The sequence below is a fragment of the Sprattus sprattus genome (genome assembly GCF_963457725.1).
Source record: "Sprattus sprattus genome assembly, chromosome: 6".
In the NCBI taxonomy this organism is placed as follows: domain Eukaryota; kingdom Metazoa; phylum Chordata; class Actinopteri; order Clupeiformes; family Clupeidae; genus Sprattus; species Sprattus sprattus.
In genome coordinates, this window is record NC_137925.1 from 34028643 (window position 1) to 34051846 (window position 23204).

The 23204-nt window shown below is 41.4% G+C and overlaps 1 protein-coding gene across 6 annotated transcripts in view; it reads left to right on the top strand.

The window, feature by feature from the left end:
• kdm3b (lysine (K)-specific demethylase 3B) overlaps positions 1 to 19200 on the top strand; it is a 30294-nt gene extending 11094 nt beyond the window's left edge. For 4 of the 6 annotated variants that reach the window (XM_080840759.1, XM_080840762.1, XM_080840763.1 and 1 more), the window contains 17 exons: positions 521 to 731; positions 988 to 1202; positions 1369 to 1521; positions 1792 to 1899; positions 2010 to 2137; positions 2234 to 2486; positions 5109 to 5365; positions 5717 to 5992; positions 7444 to 7615; positions 7811 to 7901; positions 8273 to 8403; positions 8747 to 8866; positions 12259 to 12282; positions 15894 to 16033; positions 16537 to 16713; positions 16956 to 17090; positions 18101 to 19200. In XM_080840759.1, the coding sequence (XP_080696885.1) occupies positions 521 to 731; positions 988 to 1202; positions 1369 to 1521; positions 1792 to 1899; positions 2010 to 2137; positions 2234 to 2486; positions 5109 to 5365; positions 5717 to 5992; positions 7444 to 7615; positions 7811 to 7901; positions 8273 to 8403; positions 8747 to 8866; positions 12259 to 12282; positions 15894 to 16033; positions 16537 to 16713; positions 16956 to 17090; positions 18101 to 18181 (2672 nt within the window). In that variant the 3' untranslated portion in view covers positions 18182 to 19200. The remainder of the gene's footprint in view (positions 1 to 520; positions 732 to 987; positions 1203 to 1368; positions 1522 to 1791; positions 1900 to 2009; positions 2138 to 2233; positions 2487 to 5108; positions 5366 to 5716; positions 5993 to 7443; positions 7616 to 7810; positions 7902 to 8272; positions 8404 to 8746; positions 8867 to 12258; positions 12283 to 15893; positions 16034 to 16536; positions 16714 to 16955; positions 17091 to 18100) is intronic. The other 2 variants (XM_080840760.1, XM_080840764.1) reach the window with 1 other exon arrangement.
• Positions 19201 to 23204: the final 4004 nt, after the last annotated feature.

Below are 23204 nucleotides of genomic sequence, written 5' to 3' on the forward strand. Positions count from 1 at the left end.
GCAAATTGGGCATGGGGTCTACCTATATACAAAAAGGTGTGAATGTCAGCAGCCAGGGAGGGCTGACCATTTGTTTGTTAATGATGGTGGCGAGAATGTAATCCATTATTGTGGGAGAGGAACTGATATAGGTTGAAAGTATATGAAAAACACTTCATTCTAACAGTATGTCCCAAAGTCCATGTCCAAAGTGTGAGCTCAGAGTAGTGGTGTTGGATTTCAGGAGCTGGAGCTCTGAGTTTAATCACTATTTGATTTTTAAATGATTGCATGTTGTTACTAACCAGAATGGGACCTGCTAGTTTGATTTTATGAATGTGTAGGAGACAGCTAGGGCTACATGTGAAGCTACCAAATTGACCAAGTCTTATTCCTCCATTTTGTAATCAACAAAAAATGACATTGAGCTGCTTGTGCTCTCTGGATGCCTGTGGAAGTATAACGTTTTAGCTCAAACTCCTCCAGCCCAATTCTCATACACAAAGTTGGCTAAAACTAAAGCTCTCCCCCTCTGCCTAAGCAGTGGGCCAGTCTGTGCTGAAGGACATGGCCAAGCTGCGGCGTCTGAAGCAGTCGGGGGAGGCCTTCCTACAGGACGGCTCCTGCATCAACGTTGCACCCCACCTGCACAAGTGCCGGGAGTGCCGTCTGGAGCGATACAGGAAGTCCCGGGAGCAGGAGTCGGATGACGATGACCCAAACGTAGCCTGCCGGTTTTTTCACTTCCGCAGGTGTGGGAATGCGTAACTGCGCAATGTGTTTTATTCTGGGTTTATTGTGGACAATCCTGATGCCTAAATTGACCATTCATTCATTCATTCATTCATTCATTTAATATTTCAACCACTCCAGTGGAAAGCTAACCTTAGCCTTGCATTGCTGGTTGTGCTATTTATAAAGTGCTTTGAGTGCTCCGACAGTAAGAAAGCACTATTGACAATGTGGTCCATTTAGCATTTACCTTCTCTTTTTTTGTGTCTCATACAGGCTAGCCTTTACAAAAAAGGGGGTCTTGCGTGTAGAAGGCTTCCTTAGCCCTCAGCACAGCGACAATATGGCTATGGGACTGTGGCTGCCTTCGCCAAATGTCAAGGAGGGTCTGGACCTGGACACCTCAAAGTACATCCTGGCCAACGTGGGAGACCAGTTCTGCCAGCTGGTCATGTCTGAGAAGGAGGCAATGATGATGGTGGAGCCGCATCGTATGTATCTTTTAGCCTAAATATTTTTCTCTCTTTCGCTCTCAAGCGCTCTCACTGTCCTTAATTTACTCTCACTCTCAGACACAGACACACACGTTTGCACATTATGTTTAGGGTTCCCATGCCATGTTTAATCGTAGTTTTGCTCCGACCTGTTTGTCTGCAGAGAAAGTGGCATGGAAGAGAGCCGTGCGAGGAGTGAGAGAGATGTGTGACGTGTGCGAGACCACACTCTTCAACATCCACTGGGTGTGTCGCAAATGCGGCTTTGGGGTTTGCCTTGACTGTTACCGAATGCGGAAGAATCGCCCACCTGAAGGTAAGAGTGTTTTTTTTATTTTTTTTTACAAGGTGTGTATGGAATATTAGTTTGTATGAAATTTCTATATATATTTCCCTTTACGGCATTGGTGCTCTGTAAGGAAATATAGTGATTTGTATACAGTGGAATAGGATGTCAAGCATTTGTTGGTTCTGTTTTGAGAATGTTTTTGTTGTTTTTGTTATTTTTGAGTTATGCTTTCTCTGTGTTGCATGGACCATGCTCTTAATTGTTTGTATGTTTGTTTGTTTGTTTTGTCGGGAACAGAAGACGATGACGGTCCTGAAGATGAGGTATTTGCGTGGTTAAAGTGTGCTAAGGGGCAGTCCCACGAACCTCAGAACCTCATGCCCACGCAGATTATCCCCGGCACAGGTAAATCCACTACCCAGTCAAACCGCAAACACAATAATATCACAGTAATGATCATATAATTATGAGTTGTGCTTATTTTAATTGATCGATGTTGATTTTCTCTCTCTTAGCTCTGTACAATATTGGGGATATGGTCCACGCTGCACGTGGAAAGTGGGGAATTAAAGCAAACTGCCCCTGCACCAACCGGCACATTAAACCTTTAGTACGCCCCAGTGCCCCCAATGGTCTTTCACAGGTACACCTCACGTTTCCTGTGTAGTCCTGGATGTGACCTTTTTCACTACTTTACATCACTTTAGACTCACTGTACCCTTCCTTCTCTATTCTCTAGTCTGGTTCGACCAACACTACAGGTAACGGGACTGCCACTACATCCCGACCAGAGGGTGGGGAAGCAACGACCACATCCATCAAAATAGAGCCTGGCACAGAGGATGGGGGCACAGAGGGGCCAGGGGATGCCAGCAGTAGCAACATCAGCGCCCAAATGATGGGCACCAAGGAGTCCATTCCTGGCAACCCCTCGTCTGCACTCCACTGGTTGGCTGACCTGGCCACGCAGAAGGCAAAAGAAGAGACGAAAGGTATGTGTCCATTTGCTCTTGGGGGGGTCCTCTCTTGATTAACAGTATCAGGCATGAGAATCACTCACCTTTCCGCGAAATTCGCCGTTTTGAAAACAAAATAGGTGACCAACGTGAATCGTCGATGATTCGATGAGTCTTGTTTTTGTCGGGGGGGGGGGGTCATATTCAGTGGCGGCAGGCGTCAGTGTTGCCAGATTGTAAATGGCGTATCATATCAGAGGCTCAAAATGATCGTATTTGGAGGATAATGAATTCTATCTGTCAACACTGGGAAAGTTTGACCAATGACAATTCTGTCTACAGTCAGACCTCGCGCAAGAAGGTGGAACGTAAGTCTTAGATACAGTTTTCAAAACGTGTAAAGACGTAATAACTAATTTGTGAAAGACCCAGAGAAACACTTATATCCGACGAGGCAAAATCCCGGACAATTTTGGAATCCCTGCTGGACGCATTTTTTTTTTTGTGACCGTAATGTAAGCATATAAAACGTTAAAACATGTGATCGGTGACTTAACCAGATGATTCATTTCAAGGGGTATAACCTCCAGATACATTTGTATAAAAAAGTTAGCAAGCATATGATGTAGGGATGCAAATGATTAATCGACTTTAGATTAATTGTCGATTAAGAGGTTGCTCGATCAAAATGTATTAATCACGATTAATCGCTAGAGGGCGCTAGCGCGAGAGACCGGTTGAAAACAAATGTTCTCTGTGTAATGCGGTATTGAAATACAATAGTTCCACTAGCTCACTCAGTTACCATTTGAACACCGTGCATGCTTCTGTCCTGCATGGCAGCACCAGTTCACCTGGTCAACCTAAAAATCACAGCTACACTGTATTATACCTTCTCTCGCTTACTGCCGCGAGGGCTTATAGTCTTAAAACTCAGGTTAGCTAATAGCTCGTTAGCGGGCTAGCTCACTGAGACTTCATAGAGTTAGCTACCTAGCTCGTTAGCGGGCTAGCTCACCTTGCTATGAATGTGAATATCTCTGTCTACTCCCGCGCTAACGTGTGCCCGCGAGTTTGGCTCATGAGAGTAAGTAAGTAAGTAAGAGTTGAGTTGGCTATTTAGCTTGAAAGCGGACTAGCTCACTCAGGCTTAATGATTAGATACCTAGCTCGTTAGCGGGCTAGCTTACCTTTGCCTGATGGCTTGTCATAAAGAATGTAAAGTTACTCTATCCCTCACTACCGTGAGCGCGAGTTAAACTTCAGAGAGTTGTGTTGGCTATTTAGCTTGTAATAGCCTAGATGCAGTTTCTTCATAATCTATAGGCTCAATAATATTCTGTTTGGCTCTATTTAATTTCTTCTATTCTTTTTTGTTTTATGTCTGTTTCAAATGCAAGAACTGAGCCAGTCCATAATTTATTTCTTTTTTTTTAAATTAATGAATGGATTTTGTTATACCATAAAAAAACTTTTCTGCTTTCTTTTCCTAATGCATAATTACTTGAGGAATGTATAATAGAATTATCATAATGTAATATAATAATAATAGGGCCTATTTTTAAAGGCCCTATTGAAGCACTGAAACTCAGGTGAAAAACGCCGCTTATCAATTAATCGAAAGTCGATCGATAAGATTATCAACTAATGATTAATGAATTAATCGATAATTTGCATCCCTAATATGATGTGATTAGCCTGGTTACGAGACGGCTACGGTGTGAATAACTGATGTAGGCTACTGAATAACTGAGTAAGCTCATTTAGCTACATTAACTCAAACGCCACGGAGACTCCCTGTTCTTACTTTGAATCACTCTGGTGGGGCAAAGTGACCATTGCAAAGGTGTTTGACTACAGACTACTATTGCAGCCAGTCAACCTACAAGCCTTGCAGGTATAAAACAAATCATGATGTCAGATGACGATTTTCAGTCTCGTTACCATAAACAAGACCCAATACAGAGCAACCCTGAGCACTGACATGACAATCACTTTGGTGACAAGAAAGGTGAGCTCTGCTCAAAAAGGCCAAGTCGCCAAGCTATGAGGCAAGGCAGTCAAGAGCAAGTGCCACTGGAAGTAGATAGATGGATACTTTAATAGGAGCTTAACATATATTTAAATATATATATATATATATATATATCCAGTTATTCAACATAATAAATCAGCGGCGAAACAAACAATAGAATCATATTTTCTTGACAAGAATTCCATAAATGAAAAGAGATCCTTACATTTTGCATCATTTAGTACTTCTAAAGAATATATGATTGTATTGTTTTTTTCGCCGCTGATTAACGCGAAGGGCCTTGCCAATACAATGTATTGAAATCTGAATTACATTACATTGTATTGGCTGTCAATCATGGATGGAAGAGTAGACAAGTTAAGTTACGGCATCTCTCGTGGGAGCTATGCATTAAGCCATTTGTGGTGCCCTTACCACATTGTGCCTCATATACTGTAAATGATAGACCCAGTGACAGGCTGGCATGAAATGGCTTGCATAATACTAAGTAAGGAGGCCAAAATCATTTTTGACTCATGGCTGAAGCTAAGTTTCTCCAGCTCTCCCCAGGTTGGAAAAAAAGCATCTCAAACTGCATCAGATTGACTCTTTAAAATATGGAATATTAAAATTTCTGCTTGCAGACTCCAGCTCCCTGCGCTCGATGATGGGGCGCGACTCGCGGCCTCCCTTCGGCCTGGACTGTTTCAACACCCTGTCCAAGCCCTCGGGCTCCAGCCCCAGACTCTTCAACAGCCTCCTGCTGGGCTCCAGCCCCACCCAGCCCAAGGCAGAGGGCTCCAGCCTCCGAGACCTGCTCAACTCTGGCCCCGGGAAGCTCTCCCAGGGCACCGCAGACGGTGGTGTGCCCTTCCCGTCCGTCTTCTCCACCTCCTCCACGGTAGGTCAGCGCAGGTCGACTCAGGGTTGCGTGCATGACCTTCTGCAAGTCCAGCACCACCATGAGGTCCTTTGGTTGTACTGAAAAGGGAAAAAAATAACTGGATGACTTGTAAGGAGTTTCGTCTTGAGCTGGTTATATGATTATGCATGTTTTAATAGTTTTTCTGCAATTTTGTGAGTGTATTTGTTGCAAGTCAGTGCAGACAGGAAAGATAATTAGTTGATTTCATACTTGCTATGTAGTTTGCCAGTTACAATGAAATGCTTATTTCCTCCCTCATTTCCCTACCCTTTTTTGACAAAACGGTTAGTTTATAACTCAGCATTTCCTATTCCCCTTGTTTGGCAGAATGATAAGAATAAGGGTGGCCTGCCCAACATCCTGGACCACATCATCGCCTCGGTGGTGGAGACGAAGAAGACGGAGGGCAGGCGAGCAGGCGGAGGGGCGTCCGAGGGTGGGGAGACGGCAGCGATGCCCCGGAGGGAGGGGATGATGGGCCTGAGCGTCCTGGATCCCCACACCTCCCACACGTGGCTGTGCGACGGCCGCCTGCTCTGCCTGCAGGACCCCAGCAATGGCAACAACTGGAAGATTTTCCGCGAGTGCTGGAAGCAAGGCCAGGTACGGCCAGAGGTTATCTATCTGTCCTGTTAGTTTGCCTGTCTCTCTGTTTGTCTGTTTGTCTCTCTGTCTATAAAGTCATGAGACTGATTGACTTGATAGATGCATTTCTGTTGTGGGTTGGTGTATTAAGGTTGACAGTAAAGCCTGATATTAATAGTTTTGATCTGACATCTTAATGCCCTTTAAGCATTTTTCTCAATGTCATTTTTGCATATTTTTAAAATTTTCACTGCTCGCTTTCTTTGCCAAATTGTTTGAAGTTGAAGATTCTCCCAGCTATTTTTAGTCTTTTGTGGTTTGTGGTACGGTGAATTGCAACAGATTGTGTGCAGAATAAAGAAAAAAAAAGAGGTAGCTAGTTGTTTATTGTGTAATGAGAACTGCAAGTCTAGTGTCATGCTGGCCTTTTAATAGCCCTGAAAGGTGAGCTAGTGTTAGCTTGTGACTCGACCAGCTTGTAGCTGGCATTACTATCATTTTGAGAGGATGACACGGCTCTATCTGTATGTTATGTTTTATATCTAAAGCGCCCCCCATGCTTCTGCAACGGCGGCTTCGGCTTTTCACGCTGTTGTGTAGATGTACTCGTATCAATTCATGGTTCCTAAACCGTTCTGCGTGTTGCAAAGCAATTCACCGCCATAACAATAGGTGGAGTAAAATTTAATTCACGTTAATGTTTTTGTATATGAACCTGACATTTGCTCAGCAGATACATTCTGAGAGTCTGAAGCTTGAAGTTCTTTTCAAACCTTTACTTGGGAAGCTGAGCAGACATGCAGAATACATTTTAGTAATCTTATCTCGTAACATTCGTTTCTAAAAACAATCATATAGTATTGCATGTTTAACTGTAATAGAAACTACGTTAGCTTAATGCTAACGTATAGGGAAAATTCCATAGAGACCGCGATAGCGGTTAGCATATTCATCAAAGTAAACCATTCGAACAAACTTTGGTTCATTACAAGTGGCCTCGGTACATTACGACGGGTTATATAAGTGCTCGTACTTTCTTACTTGTTCGCTCAAAAGCTCTTTGAGAGCATTCATCTTTTTAAAAAATCTTCTGGGCTTTACTGGCTTTTAAAAATGGCGGTATGAAAACTGGAAATGTGAGACTCCAGAAAGGATATAGTCAACAGACCAGCAGACCAATCACAGCCTTGCAGGCTGCGTGAGGCTTGTGTAGCTTTTGACGCTAGTCTAGAAAAATCGGTTGACGCATGCAAGACGTTAAAAGACACGCTTGGGGCTTGCAAGGTCCTCTTGCGCCTGCGCTTGCCCTTGCGCCTCTGAAATTGTGTAAGCATGAATTTCGCTTAACAGTTTTCAATTGATGTATCAGCACTGTCGTTTTCCAAGGAGTCATGGGGGGGAAAAGACAGACCTTTTCTAATATTCTGTGTCTTATTTCTCTCCATCTCCCTTCCTTCTCCCCTCTGCAGCCGGTGCTGGTGTCCAGTATCCACAAGAGGCTGAAAGGTGGTCTGTGGCGACCCGATGCGTTCAGTGCGGAGTTTGGTGACCAGGATGTTGACCTTGTCAACTGCCGGAACTGCGCCATTATCTCTGACGTCAAGGTCCGAGACTTCTGGGACGGCTTCCAGGTGATATCCAGTGAGTATGGCACCAGCAGCAGGAGGGTGGCAAGTTGCCTTAGTCCTGTTGGCTTTGGTTTGGTGTCCTTGGGTGTTTAGCTTGTCAGATCAGACTAACCTGTGCCATGTCTCAATTGTGTTTTGTTCTCTCTCTCTCTCTCTCTCTCTCTTTCTATCTTTCTTTCTTTCTCTCTCTCTCTCTCTCTCTCTCCAGAGCGACTACAAGGGGTAGATGGCCAGCCTATGGTGTTAAAATTGAAAGATTGGCCCCCGGGGGAAGACTTCAGGGACATGATGCCAACAAGGTATGCAGAGTATGGCAATGTGTGTGCTGGCTTAAAGGTTACAAATGGGTTCTTTGCAGGGCCAGATATTAACTTTCAGGTTGGGTCAAATTCAAGGTTGCTTTCCTTCCAACACCTGGCCTGCCAGCTTCGCCTTCATGAGGCTGTAGAGAATGTCTCTTCAGCGCCCCCTAGAGCTGTGTATTATCATATCAGATGTCAAAATCCAGTCACAACATATTTGCTGGCACACCTACTGTTTGCTTACTGTTATCAGAAATTAGCGCTGGATAGCTCTGTTTTGGTGCATTTTTTTGTTATGCGTAAGGCCAAAAGGTTATTGACTTGGCAGCTGTCTGAACCTGTTTTGTCTGCCTCTCTTCTGTGTCCAGGTTTGATGACCTGATGGACAACCTTCCTCTCCCAGAATACACAAAGAGAGATGGGAGGCTCAATCTGGCTTCACGGCTTCCCAACTTCTTTGTGCGGCCTGATTTAGGCCCCAAGATGTACAATGCTTACGGTGAGAAATCAAAGTCAGAAACCTCAAATGGCAATTATTTTGGACCAGATTTAGTTGGGGAAACCCCTGAATATATGAAGCCACAAGTACACCTGTCTTCCCTTTTTTCGTAGTAAAATGCTAGGCCTTTCAATGTACTGATTGGAGAAACAAAAATACTAGCTATATATATATTTCTGTGTACTTTTGACTTCACCCTTATGAGCAGTTAGTTAACTGCTGTGTTTGGCCCGCCTCTCTCTCTCTCTCTCTCTCTCTCTCTCTCTCTCTCTCTCTCAACCTCACCCTCTCTCTCTCTCTCTCTCTCTCTCTCTCTCTCAACCTCACCATCTTCTCTGCACAGGTCTGATCTCGACCGAGGACAGAAAAGTGGGCACCACTAATCTGCATCTGGATGTGTCTGATGCTGTGAATGTGATGGTGTACGTGGGCATCCCTGAAGAGGAGGGGGATCATGAGAAAGGTGAGCTTTCAGATCGGGTTGAGATGGTGGAGAGGTCTGTTGTTGTGCGGCCGTGCACAATTATCTTGGGCAGAAAGGGGACATTTTTGACCAGAGCAACGTTTTCAATATATATTTCATATAATTTATATATTTATTTATATTTTTTTCATGCCCAGCACAAGTATTGCAAAGACAATATGTTTGACACGCTACAGATTTAGGGGGAAAGGTATTTTTATCTTTCTTTTTTTTTTTTAGTGCGGTCACTTTAACGTGTTATTAACCGCGTTTTGTTTTTTTTAGATTATCATTCTTTTTGGCCTCGCAAACTGTGTAGTAGACTAACTTTACGGTTTGAGTGAATGTGAGCACGATACAGCAAAATGGATGATAAAAAGCTTCTGAATAGAAAGTTTACCTTTAAAAGTTGTGTTGTGCAAAAGAAGCGAGCTTCACTGTGGTCTGAAAATGTCAACAGGCAGCTGGCTGAAAGCACAGAAGTAGTAGGCTTACCTTTTATTGGTAACCTAACTGTTACGGTTCATTGTTTTTGAAATAAGAGGCCTAATATCTATGTTCACAGCAAACTTGAAAAAAGAAAATATTAAGCCATGGTTTAACTGCACTATAGCCTGAGTCCTTGTTATCTGAAATGTGCCCTTTTATAATTTTATTTTGTACCACCCTGTTTGGCAATGTTGTTTTTCATGATACAGTGCCTTGCATAAGTATTCACCCCCTTGGATGTTTTACCCTTTTATTGCTTTTATAAATCAGTCATAGTCAATATAAGTTGGCTTTTTGGACAAAAAAAATCACAAAAAAGCCCTCTTTAACTTCAAAGTGAAAACATATTTCTACACAGTTATGTAAATTAAACAAAAATATGTAATTAAAATAAGTGATTGCATAAGTATTCACCCCCTTTATCACCCCCTTTATATAGACTGACCTAGTTCAACAGAGGTCCAGCCAATTGGTGCTAGAAGTCTCACAATTTGTGAAATGGGGATCAGTGTGCAGTGAATGTGTCTCAAGTGATTGTAGTATGACAACACCTGTGTCTGGAAGGTCCATTCACTGGTCAGTATTCAGTAATCAGTATTACTGGCTATTGTTAAACCATTAAGACCCAAGATCACTCTAAGCAACTCAGAGAAAAGGTTGTTGAAAAGTATAAGTCAGGGGAAGGATACAAAAAAATGTCCAAGGCACTAAACATCCCCTGGAATTCGGTTAAATCCATCATCAAGAAATGGGTAGATTGTGGCAAATGTGTAAATCTGCCTAGATCAGGCCGTCCTCACAAACTGAGGGGCCGTGCAAGAAGGAGACTAGTAAGAGAGGCCACCAATAGACCTATGACTACTCTGAAGAAGTTTCAAGCTTCAGCAGTTGAGATTGGAGAAACTCTGCATACCACCGCTGTTGCCTTGGTTCTTCACCAATCAAAGCTTTACTGAAGAGAGCCACTGTTGAAAAAAAGGATCGACTACAGTTCGCCAAAAGGCATTCAGGAGTCTCCATGGTCAAGTGGAAGAAGGTTCTGTGGTTTGATGTGACCAAAGTGGAGCATTTTTTTCAACAGTGGCTCTCTTCCATGAAGCTTTGATTGGTGAAGAACCGTCAGTCTATATAAAGGGGGTGATAAAGGGGGTGAATACTTATGCAATCTCTTATTTTCATTACATATTTTTATTTTATTTACATAACTGTGTAGAAATATGTTTTCACTTTGACATTAAAGAGAGCTATTTTGTGAATTTTTTTGTCCAAAAAGCCCACTTATATTGACCATGACTGATTTTATAAAAGCCATAAAAGGGTAAAACATCCAAGGGGGTGAATACTTATGCAAGGTACTGTAAGAGCATTAAAATAAAATAAAAATGATGGGGGAAAAAAACAATTGAAGGGACATTTAGAAAATGTGCGATTAATCGCGATTCATTTTGAGTTAACTGACAAAATGACAAAAATGCGATGAATCGCGATTAAATATTTTAATCATTTGACAGCACCTTTTTTAAGGTTATTTGATTTTATCCATTTTAGTCTGGTTCTTATTATACTGCCAGGAATGATCTTTCCCCACTAGGTTAGCGAAGTACAGAAATGTGAAATAGTTGTCTGGGGTAATGGGTAATTCAATGCTAATGTGATTGGAAAATAATATTTTAAAAATATGAAACGCTCCAGTAAAAGTGTTGCTGGTAGTTTTTCGCTTTTAAAAACTAGGAATGTTTTAAATTATAATGAAACCAATCTGACACTTCTGAGTGTCTGTTTCTCTGTTTCAGTCGTTTTTAAGCATGTATTTCAAAATCTGAAACATCACCATGACCACCTTTTACCCATCATAATATCATTTTGTAGGTCTTGTAAGTACAAGAATGACATAATTTACTTTTAACATGCTCATTTGTTGACCTAAATTGTTCTGTCTTTCCTTTGTTTTTTGCTGTACTTGTTTAACTAGCTGAAATGGCAACGAAACAAATTTAGTTTGTTTTCCTCAATGAACCATTATCAGTGCTTCACAGTAGTTTCACAGTAGCCCCCCCCCCCCCCCCCCCCCCCCCCCAAAATTGTTATCTTTCCAGAGCCACCTTTTGCGTATTTTAATTCTGTCCCGTCCATGTATCTCGCCCTACTCCCAAACGAATTGTCTGATCTGAATGGGAGTCCATAGGCAACACAGTCTATGCAGTGTCATCAGTGTCCTATCCTCCTCTGCTAAGCCATTCCTGTGCTCTGGCCCCAGCGCGGTTCGTTAACAATAGGCTTAATTCCTCTCACATGGCCCTGTGCAGCCCACAGCCCTCGCGCCCTTCACTCAGTGTGTCCGCTGCCATTGACGCCCTCCCACTTCTTTTGTGTCTTGAGATCCTTCCATTGTGGCTGGCTGCTGTCTGAATGAATGTGCTTCCTGTAATCGAGTACAGTCTGGAGGAAAAAAAAAGCCCCAAAACATTTTTGTCCTTGAAGTCCCTAAATTACTTGTCGCTGTAATGTTTAGACCGTTCTGTAGCGGCTTGTTCAGTTTCCAGTTCGAGTGACTTTGTGTTATGCAGAGGCAAATGTTGACGGCTGTTTTGGCCAATGTGGTAATCATAATATCATAGTCCACAAAGACACTTTTCAGCAGGTGGAAAGTTTGGTAAAAGAATACAAATAATAACATGAATAAAATCTTTGGAAGGAAAATGCCTTACAGCCCTGCTTTGAAATCACAATCATCTCCATCACCTGTTGCTACTAGGTTCTAAATATGTGCCCCCCTCCCTCCATGCTACCATAGCAACCTCCTGCCCTCCTCCTGAGATGGAGAGCCCTCAGTTTACTTTTGTTCATGTCTGTGTATTTCGCCTCTTACTGCTTTTGATTGTGGCAACATTTCTCATTCACAGACGCAGACTTGGCTGGACGCAAAGGTCTGTGTATTTTTTTTATTTAAACCGTCTCATATCACCAGCATGCCTGTCCTACCCTACTTATATTCCCTGTCTTCCACTCTGCCTTGCTCGTTACCCCCCCCCCCCCCCCCCCCCTCTGTCATTGTCATAACACATGTTGTATTTTAAAATATTACATTTTGATGTGAAGCAACAAAATGAGATCACCCATCTTTTAAAGTTCCAGAGGGCCTTGGATATTCAGATGATGGTAGACTGAGTGGAATGTGTGGTGATTTCACCTGTCTTGGTTGACAACCGTGTATCATTTAGGATACATCATATAATTTTTGTTTTTGGTTGGTTTGTTATTACAAATGAAAATTGGGCAAAAGAAAGTGCAAGTCTGTACACATTTCCATCCACTGTCTTGCGTGCATAAATAATGGACACTCCTTATCAAGAGAGGGTTTGTGAACAGCTGCGGGATCAACACATGACAGACAGGGTGCCTAAGAAATTTTTAGCAAATGTGAATTTATGCAAATAAACCTGTTTCCATTACCCTCAGTCGTGTTATACTGTATGTGAATCGGTAGTTAATCCACCCCTCTCTAGCAGATCGACCGCTAGGGATGAAATTGAAGATTTTAACGATTTCGATTCCATTCCGATTCCTGCTTATCGATTTGATTCTCTTATCGATTAAGGGAAAAAAAATTGTACAAACGGGTTTATTAACATGAGTTAGTATGTATGTATGTATACAATTACATGTTTTAAATAACCAAAAACAAACCTAAGAAAAGGTCAACAAACTCTAAAACTGGGGTCCAGAGACCCATAGCCTTGGGATCCTTTTCCTTGATGGGGTGCCAGGGGGTCCCAACAAAGAAATGTTAAGTTTTTTTTACTATAATCCTTCCATAAGTAACAGAATGTATGTATGACTGATTTTGTAATAAAACATCTAAACTCAAAATCGCTTTGGATGGGGGAGCCTGAAAAAGAATATTATCAAATAGGGATTCCTCCCTGGTCTAGTTTGTGGCAGTTTAGGGGTCCTTGATATACAAGAGTTTGAGTGCTGCTGTGCTATATAATATTTGAACATGCCATTTTTTTTATTTTTTTTATGTGTATTCACCTTGAACTAAAAATCAAAACTGACATAAACATAGGGAAAGCTGGTTAACATAATGAAACAAGTGGCACTAACACAATAGACTGTTAAAGTTTACCTTTGATATTAACAGATGAAGCGATAACGTTAGCCGCACTGCTGTTGCTTGGTTGAGATTCATTAACATTATCGTCACTCAGTAGCGCTTAAAAACGCAACATTCCTGCAAAGTTATTGCATGCTGTATGAACAAATGTTTCTGCATAATGGTAGTATTTCCTCCTTTTGACGAAATAGACGTTTTGCAAGTGGCCCTGTGGTCATCTTTTTGCGTGAAATATAAGCACACTTTTGAACGCCTCTGTCTAGACGCCATGTTGGCTGCAGTCTAAACAAAACAAAGCCTATGTGCGCGTGACATCATCGCACAGCATACGCAAACGGCACTGACATCGATAGCGGAATCGTAAGGGCTTTTGGCTAACGATAAGGAATCGGTCCACTGGGAATCGATTCCCATCCTATCGACCGCTCAGTAGTGCTCTCAACATCCAGTGGTCGTCCACTTGATGTATGTGACTACTGTTTTATTATTATGTTATCTGGCTCTGGTATATCTGAATAGTTGAAGGTCTTGTCTGTGTTTGACCCTCTGCTGCAGACCTATCCATATAGGGATGTTTTACTAAAAATCAGATCTCTTCTCTTTCTTGCAAGAGATAAGGGAAAGTAAAGAGTCCGTGCTTGCATCACACCTATCAACCACATAGTCTACACCACTGATAAATATATCTCCTCTCTATACTTAAATTACAAACACACAATCTTTCTCTCTCTGTCTCACACACACACTCACACACACACACACACACACACACGCACACACACACGCTAAGTATTATGAATAATCTATAAACCAGCCCAGCATAATTCCTCTCTATCTGCACTGTCATCACGGGCCCTGTGGTAAGAGTGCAGCCCTTGGAGAGGTAGCTGGCTCCCAGGGGTGAGAGAAAGAGAAGAGATTAGGCAACATGACACGCAGGACAGAGAGCCCAGAGAATCCATGCAGCTAGCTCAGAGTAATCTTTTGAGCCGAGATGCATGCATCTGAGTCAGCAGCTACACACGTCCAGATTATTATTATTTTGATGATAAGATTTTTCAACAAGGATCTGTCTAGTGTAGCGTTGAGCCACTATCTTTAATGAAGATGGCTGAGTACATGAGTACATGATTAACAGACACGCACACGGTGCAAGCTGACTCTCGGGTGACTGCCTGGGAAGGGGCGGGCCTGTGACCTTGACTGACCTCCAGCTGTGAGGCTTCCTTTCTCTTCCCCCTTCTCAGTGTAACACCATGTGATCTGTGATGTGATATGACACAGCTTTTTGCACTTTGGGTGTAGATGTTTTATGAATTGAATGGATCGTAAATTAATGGAGGATGTTTTTTTTTCTGAAATGGGTGTTTTCTTGATATGAGCAATTGTTCATACAAAGATAGTGATAGTAGTTTTCATGTTCTCTGTATCACTTGAAAATTATACTTCGCAAGGGATGACGTATAGTCCGGAAGCCATTATCGAAACATAAATCCCGACGGGACAAATAAGACCCTGAAACACAGCTGAGCAACGAGCAATGACCCGTTGCTGATGACCGCGGCCATACATTTTTCGCAGCGGTCAATATAAAGAAATATTTGATCTTTGAAAGTTGCGGTTGCCCATACAACTCAACAGAACATTCTGAGGAACCGTATAGTAATGCAATTTAATCACTTTAACAATTTAGGGTCCTTTCACACCTTGTTTGGTCTGAACTTAAATAACAGTTGGGAAAGGTGCGGTAGCACATGGGAGAGTCATTTGGTCCAATGAAGAAATTAAAAGTCAACTTGGAAAAAATGCATAAAAATGCCGAAACGTATATTCCGAAAGGATGGGAGAGCAATGGTGCTTGAAGATAAAGAAACTGCGGCAGTTGTCAAGTATATGGACACGCAGGGCGTACACATGTCAGGCAAAGTTAATTAATCGAATTCAATCAAATCTATACAATATAACAAAAACATAAACCTTTCAGTTGTGAAGCCCTTAATCACATAGCTGTTCTGGAATAGTTGCAATATGCCACCATTAGGTCCGGCTTATTTAATGTAATGAACTAAGACCATGTCATTTAAAATGGTTTTGAATTCTCAAATTGTATGTAACAGGGAAATTGTTGTTAATTCCTTGGCATGCTCTCCTCTGAACTTGATTTGCCAGATTGTTGTACTTTCCAACAGTTTTGAGTGTTCCACATCCTCTCAACATTTGTCATAGACTTCCACAGTCTTCAACTGGAAGTGTGGGATTTGGTGTCAACAAGGTCCTTGTGTCATTGCAGTTCCCATCAGTACAGTTCCTAACAGAGCAGTGATGGGAAGTCACACTACAGAATGTTCTAGTTAGTCAGCCCTGACTCATTGTGGATTTGCGCTGTGCGTATGGTTTGACTGGTCTCTTGTGCAACCATAGAGGTGATGACCACCATCGAGGAGGGTGACGTGGACGAGATGACCAAGAGGCGGGTGTATGAGCACAAAGAGAAGCCTGGCGCTCTCTGGCACATCTATGCCGCCAAGGATGCGGAGAAGATCCGAGAGCTCCTACGAAAGGTAACTAAGTCAGAGTTCAAAGGACATGTTGTCGGACAAGATGTATTGGAAAGGGTTTATTTATTGCTTGATGACTTAACTGAATATTATCCTACTTGATGAGAATAACTGCACTGAAAATATTAGCATGCACAAAATCTGGTTGAAAATGTTTTTTAGCCCACTTCCTCCCCTTTCTCCTATATTTCACTAGTTGCTCTCCGCTCACATTACACCTGATCCATAGGAGATGTCAGGAAATCCAATACACAATATCCGCTACAGGCATTCCAGGACCACGGCTACATACCAAGCCAAACATTCTTATTATTAGCGCTCTAAGTCAAGCATTCCAATGGGCAATCTACTTAACATCTGTGTATCTGAATGGGTGCATATGTAGTGGGTAGATAAATAGGGGCCATCTCTACACACATACTCTCATACGTCACTTCACATTTAATCACCCGATTATTTGCTCAGAGGTTATTTGTTTGAATGCAATATAAATGACTCGCACACAGGTGGGAGAGGAACAAGGCCAGGAGAATCCTCCCGACCACGACCCCATCCACGACCAGAGCTGGTACCTGGACCAGATTCTGCGCCGCAGGCTCTATGAAGAGTATGGAGTCCAAGGCTGGGCCATTGTTCAGTTCTTAGGGGACGCCGTCTTCATCCCAGCAGGGGCGCCTCACCAGGTCTTTATTCCATTTATTTATTTATTTATTTAAGGTGTCATTTCTTCAAATATCTAATTAGATTAATCAGCCTGTTGACTTAACAATCTTAACAAAAGAATATCGTTGTTGAGGATTGATTGCTGCTTCAGTTGGAAGTAATAATTATTAGCGTAGAGAAAGTATGATGTGATGAAGTATGAACTAAGGCTACTTGTTAGTTAATTATTAAACTAATTATGTGTTTCTCATTGCCTCATTAGGTCCACAACCTGTATAGTTGCATAAAGGTGGCAGAGGACTTTGTGTCGCCTGAGCATGTGAAACACTGCTTCAGGCTTACACAGGAGTTCCGGCACTTGTCAACCACGCACACCAATCATGAGGACAAGCTACAGGTAAATTCTCTTTGAGCATTGACAACTTGAGCGGTTGACAACTTTGAAATTGTAGACTAGGAGTGGGGAGTTACTTAATTAAGTTACAAAATAAATGTTACTGTAATCCATTACAGTCACTGGGAAACAAATATGCAATTAAATTACAGTTACTAATCAAAATTTTGGGGATGACAAAGGGGTTACAATATAAAGGGGTAATTATATTCTTTTCAGGAAAAAGCTTTAAGTCTTCCTTGTAGAGTATTACATTCATTCTGTTGCTTACATCTTTTCACCGCCTAGACAGGTTACATTATTTTAGCACTATGAGCTCAATGGGTTTTGATTGACTCTCGTTTGAATTTGCATGGCATTTCATCTGCCAATCAAAAAGCAACCAAAGATAATCAAATGTAATTAGTTAAGATACTTTGATGAAGTAACGTAAATGCATCCTTGATTTACAATGGTTCAGCTCAAAACTGGTGGAACGCAAGCTCATTTGCTAGATGGTACCAAGGTTTATAGAATCCTGAATGTAACCAGTTCAAGAATTGGTTATATTATATTATAAAAATCTACATTTTATGGGTTGAAAATGGCTCAACACGCCGTCTACTGTTTAAAATCATCCCTGACCTTGGAAGGCCAATACTGTCAACCGTGTATATCCATGTCATGATGGTCATAGACTCTCAAAGCTTTCAGTGAGTGAGTCCAGCTCAAAGCTGGGTCTGAACTTACAATGCAGGTATAGACTAGTACTGACCCATTCAATTCAATTTAATGTTTTATGTTTGAAGACTATTTTGTCTACCTTTCAAAGAATTCCTGCTAGGATCACAAAAACAAAACAACAGCTCAGCATTGCTGTCTTTTTGTACAATTAATTCATTAAAACTACAACCATGGTTTTCATTCCAGTGTTATATCATGAAAGATCCTGACAGTAAACATAGTATTGTGAGCTGAGTGTATGGCTACATCCCTAGTAATGACCCATGTCTATGGTTCCTTGTGCTCCACAGGTGAAGAACATCATCTACCATGCTGTGAAGGATGCTGTGGGGACACTGAAAGCCCATGAACCCAAGCTAGCTCGGTCATAGTTGCCCAGTGGGACATGACCGCTGCACTCTTTCTAAGCTCCACTTACACCACATACGAGGCACAAGGATTTTGGGGTGGGAGGGGGTGGATCACATTTAGGGGGTTCCACAGGTTTCTGAAAGTGCTGGGAATGCTCTCCCAGAGAAAGGTGAAGCTCTTTGGAACTTTTTTGGTCTCCGCGCTTGGATGAAGGACAGTCTTCATCAGTGTTACATATAATATTTTTTTTTGCTCATATTTAAGTTTTTTGTTATTTGTTTTGTTAATTTGTTTTTGATGATGTATTGTGAAGGGGGACGTAGTTCTGCTCTGGTGTGCCTCAGTGGACATCTGTTTGTCTCTGTAGCCTTTTTACATAATGTCAGCACTGGGCTAGTCCATTTTTGTTTTTGTACGCGCTAATTGATCAAGCTGTTCTTTGTTTTCCTAACTAGAGGAGACCTTCGCCTTTAGCATCAGCAGGATGTTCTAGAGAGGGACACGACACCCCTCAACTTTTTTTTCAGCGGCGAACAACTTAAGCATCAATGGGAAATAGACCAAAGTTTTGTATTTTTAGTTTTTCAGTTTCGACTCAAACGAGAACCACAAGTTCTTAAGTCCTTTTTATACACACAGTGCAAATGAAAGGTACATTCTATGACTTGATGTGAGTTTGTCTGAAACTGGCTTTGAGAAATGTGTCCATACATGTTGTCACTCCTTTAGGGTTATGAAACTAAATGATTGCAGGCAAAAATTAAAAAAAAGTGCAAGAAATGCAAATTCCAGATATGGAGAACTACTGGTCATTAATATTTATCAATATATATATATCAACTCTCTATATATATATATATTGATCTTAGCAGTGTGTATCTCTCTTTTTTTTTCAAAATAAAGTTTACCAGGAAACTGGCCCGTGTAATTTAAAATGGTAGATAATAGTCTCAGTGGCATTTTTTTAATTTTTATTGTTTCATTCATTTTTCTGCCTTTGACTGTAATAAACAGTGGGTTGCATTGTAAACCCATGTTGAATGTTTTTTTCCGCCCCTTGCCCTCTTTAACTTGGCCACAGATTCATACTCTTAGACTTAATCAATATAGCATATGTCATGAATAAAATATGCGTATTCAGTCATATATAGAAGACATGGTTGATCTGTGGATAAAGGTGATTTAATAAGTTTAGCAAATATACATCTCTCCCGGTCTCTGTTACCCCACATGGTAACATCTGATGTTTACTGTGAGCTCTGTTCCACAGTGGGCTCTAAAAATTCCAATTCCACAGTTCCTCTGCCTTGAATTGCTTACAGATTAAAGCAGAAATAAGGAGTTATGTTCCAAAACTAGCAAGCTAACTACCGAAAAGGTTTGCAAACACCACCAACAGCCCAGTTGACACTGCAATGTCATGCTGTGAAAGCTTTTCTTCCACCCCGCAACACAAAGGGCATATCCTGGATGGCTAGTAGAAAAGACACAGGTGTTCACCTGTCCTTCACATGACCATATGCTATCAAAATTAATTTGAGGATGGCACCAAAACTAGTTGCTTATAAAACCATGCCTCAAAAAGGGTCAGATTGTTGCATATTGTTACTTAAAATGCCTCAAGATCCTAAAATAAAGCACTGGTATAAAGATTTGGAATATATAAATACATGGGACATAACGCTGTCCAGGTCCTACGAAATATGTTTAAATGATTGTAGCATTGTTTATAACCAAATGAAACAGCACTTCGACAATTATCTACTATTAACTCGTCTTGTTTATTTGATATGAACACCATGGGCTTGTACCCAAACCTCACGCACGTGGTAAGCGTTTTGATAGCACCCCTTAACTCATGCTGGACAATTAAGTTGGCTAATTGCCTATATGCCCCGAACTTCCGCTCCACGGGCTTGGATCGTATACTCACTTCCTGTCTCTCTATCATCGCATTAACCATGGCTGCATATTTTACCTGCTAACTCCTGGATCTCCCAACAATCTTACTGACAGATGAGAGCAGAATCATCAGGGCTAATTCTTCCACAGCCATCGCAAGAAAGGACAAAGGATTCAAACTTTACGTTTCAAATTATGTCCATAATTATGAAGGTATGGTTAAAATAAGTGTTTTATGTTAGCCTAGCATACATGTTAGCGAGTAGCTAACGACCTTAACGTTCATTGACATCATGGACATCAGTTACAATAAACATCGTTATTACTGTTGTATTTTGTCCAGTGTCTTATTGGTATAATGTATTTAAGCCTAAATCAATGTTAATCACAGTTTCAAACCAGGGTCTGACAGGGCTATTGACATCATGGACATCAGTTACAATAAACATCGTTATTACTGTTGTATTTTGTCCAGCGAGTAGCGAACGATGTTAACGTTCATTGACATCATGGACATCATCAGTTACAATAAACATCGTTATTACTGTTGTATTTTGTCCAGTGTCTTATTGGTATAATGTATTTAAGCCTAAATCAATGTTAATCACTGTTTCAATCCAGGGTCTGACAGGGCTAACAATTAGGTGTTAGTGCTACCGCTCCATGAGGAAAAGTCAGACCTCACAGTCTGGGTGTCATCACACAGCTTCAGTTCAGGTTCCTGGAAAACAAGTTACTCAAGTATTGTATTTAAGTTATTACGTGTTTGTGCTTACTTGGTGGTGGGTCAAAGCCTCGTATCTGTTCAGCTTTGCAATTCAATGTGGGGGTGACCTGGATTTCTTAAGTTGGGATGATTATTGTATTTCTAACGATAAGACAGTTGTTGCCACCTCAACTTTTTGCCCATTTTGTCAAAACGATAGTGTCAAAGTTGGTTAAATTCGCAGGCAAACAGTTTTTTTGCAGGGGCAGTGAACCAACTCAAGGATCACCTCTGGATCTGATGGAAGGGTCGTCCAGTGTCATAATTCTTGTCTTTATTCATCTATCAAACATTATCCTCATTTCTTTGATTGTTAATAAATGCACATGACTTCTAACAATGTTGCATGGTATTGTTTGTTTATCATCTAAGCCTATCATTTCTCACACTTAGATCACCACGTCATAATAACGAGCCAAACTTCAATTTTGTCCTGCATGTTTATTAGCATGGTATGCATCATTTAGTAACAAATCATGGAGTGCTGCATGCTTGTGACTTGCAAATTAAGGTTGGTATAAGACAATGTATAAGACACAAGGGTAAACTTAATCTTGAACCGAACCCAATCCAACTTTGAATCTGCAGAGGAAACCAACATGGTTGAGATGAAAATGCCACCACACTTTTCACACCAGGCACACCATCATGAAACCATATGGCCAGCTTGGCAATAGCAATGATCTAACAAAGGATACATAATTTAAGCCTAACTTCTGCTTCTGTGGTGCAGTGACAACATTTGAAGATGGAGAGATGGAAAGCCTTGGCATCAAAAGGTTACCTCCTTTCCTCTTACCTTTACTTACCCCACCCCCCCTAAAAAAACATTGATTAAATATTTCCTAGACTTTATCGTATCGTGTTGCCTGGTTTATGAGACTACCTTCTACCCCATACAAGGTGAATAACGCTGATAAAACTTGACAGGGAAGAGGTTCATGAGGAATTAACAAATCCCCCCTCGGCTGAGGTGAGGACAGACATGTGCACCTCCTTGTACTCGTTGCCAACATTGGTGACCCAGGTGGCCACCCCAGCGGCACCATCCGCATAACTTTTAGGTGACCTTCGCAACAGAGAAACACATAACATGTAGTCTCACGTCAAACTAACATTACACTGGCAAAATAACATGCTGCAGTGGATGACAAAGCTCAGCTTCTTAGTGGAATCCAACTTCAGAGCATCACCAAAGATGGACGTGACCATAGCTTTGGTCTCGGTCAACCTCGTCACGGCCTCCCTGACGTAGACCGAAATCAGCCAGGGTGCACAGGGTGCATTGGTGGTAGAGACACCAGCTGCCACTCACAAACGGCCAAGAAACGCATGAGCAGGTCATGTGATGAAAACCTAGGGAAACAGAATAGAGATGTGTGCATCTTGTAGATATTCCCATTTTAAAGTGATTCACCTTTATTAAGGTGTAAACAAATGTGATGCATTCCAAACAATTTTTTTTTAATGGTTTTCATTAACATAGCAGGTACTGGTAGATCTTATCCTGATATTAACCACTGAAGAATGTACCTGGCATGACGTTTGAAAATAAAACAAGTATCTTGCCATGTTGACTGATAACATATGATGTCGATTCAATCTGTAGCTTCTCATGGAGCGAGCTACTCTTGTTGTGTGTGTGCAGCTTAGCTAGTACATTCACTGGTAACTTAGTTCACTACATTTTCCAAGTAGCTTATCCAAAACTGTTAATTTTAGGCTACACGTAGCCTTGTACCAAATACACTGTCCTCTACAATCTATGTTACATTAGAGACATTTCCCTGGCACTCTTTACCCTGAGTAAATACCGGTAGGCTGAAGTTGCCTTACCCGGTGTGTAGCTTAGCTTGCTACATTTACTGGTAGCTTAGTTCACTACATTTTCCATGTAGTTTATCCAACACTGTTAATTTTAAGCTACACGTAGCCACGTACCAAATAATACACTGTCCTCTTCAATCTAGGTAACATTAGAGACATTTACCTGGCACTATTTAACCTGAGTAAATAGGCTGAAGTTGCCTTACCCGGTGTGTAGCTTAGCTTGCTACATTTACTGGTAGCTTAGTTCACTACATATTCCATGTAGTTTATCCAACACTGTTAATTTTAAGCTACACGTAGCCACGTACCCAATAATACACTGTCCTCTTTAATCTAGGTAACATTAGAGACATTTCCCTGGCACTCTTTACCCTGAGTAAATAGGCTGAAGTTGCCTTACCTGGTGAAGAAACGGATATCCTTGTCCGAGGAAGCACAGTTCCTCATCCACAGTTCCTTGTCCACAGGAAAGGTATAAAACAAAAAAAAACGAAGCACACCGTTGTACCTTTAATTCTGGCGTAAAGGCACACAACAGCGTTCAG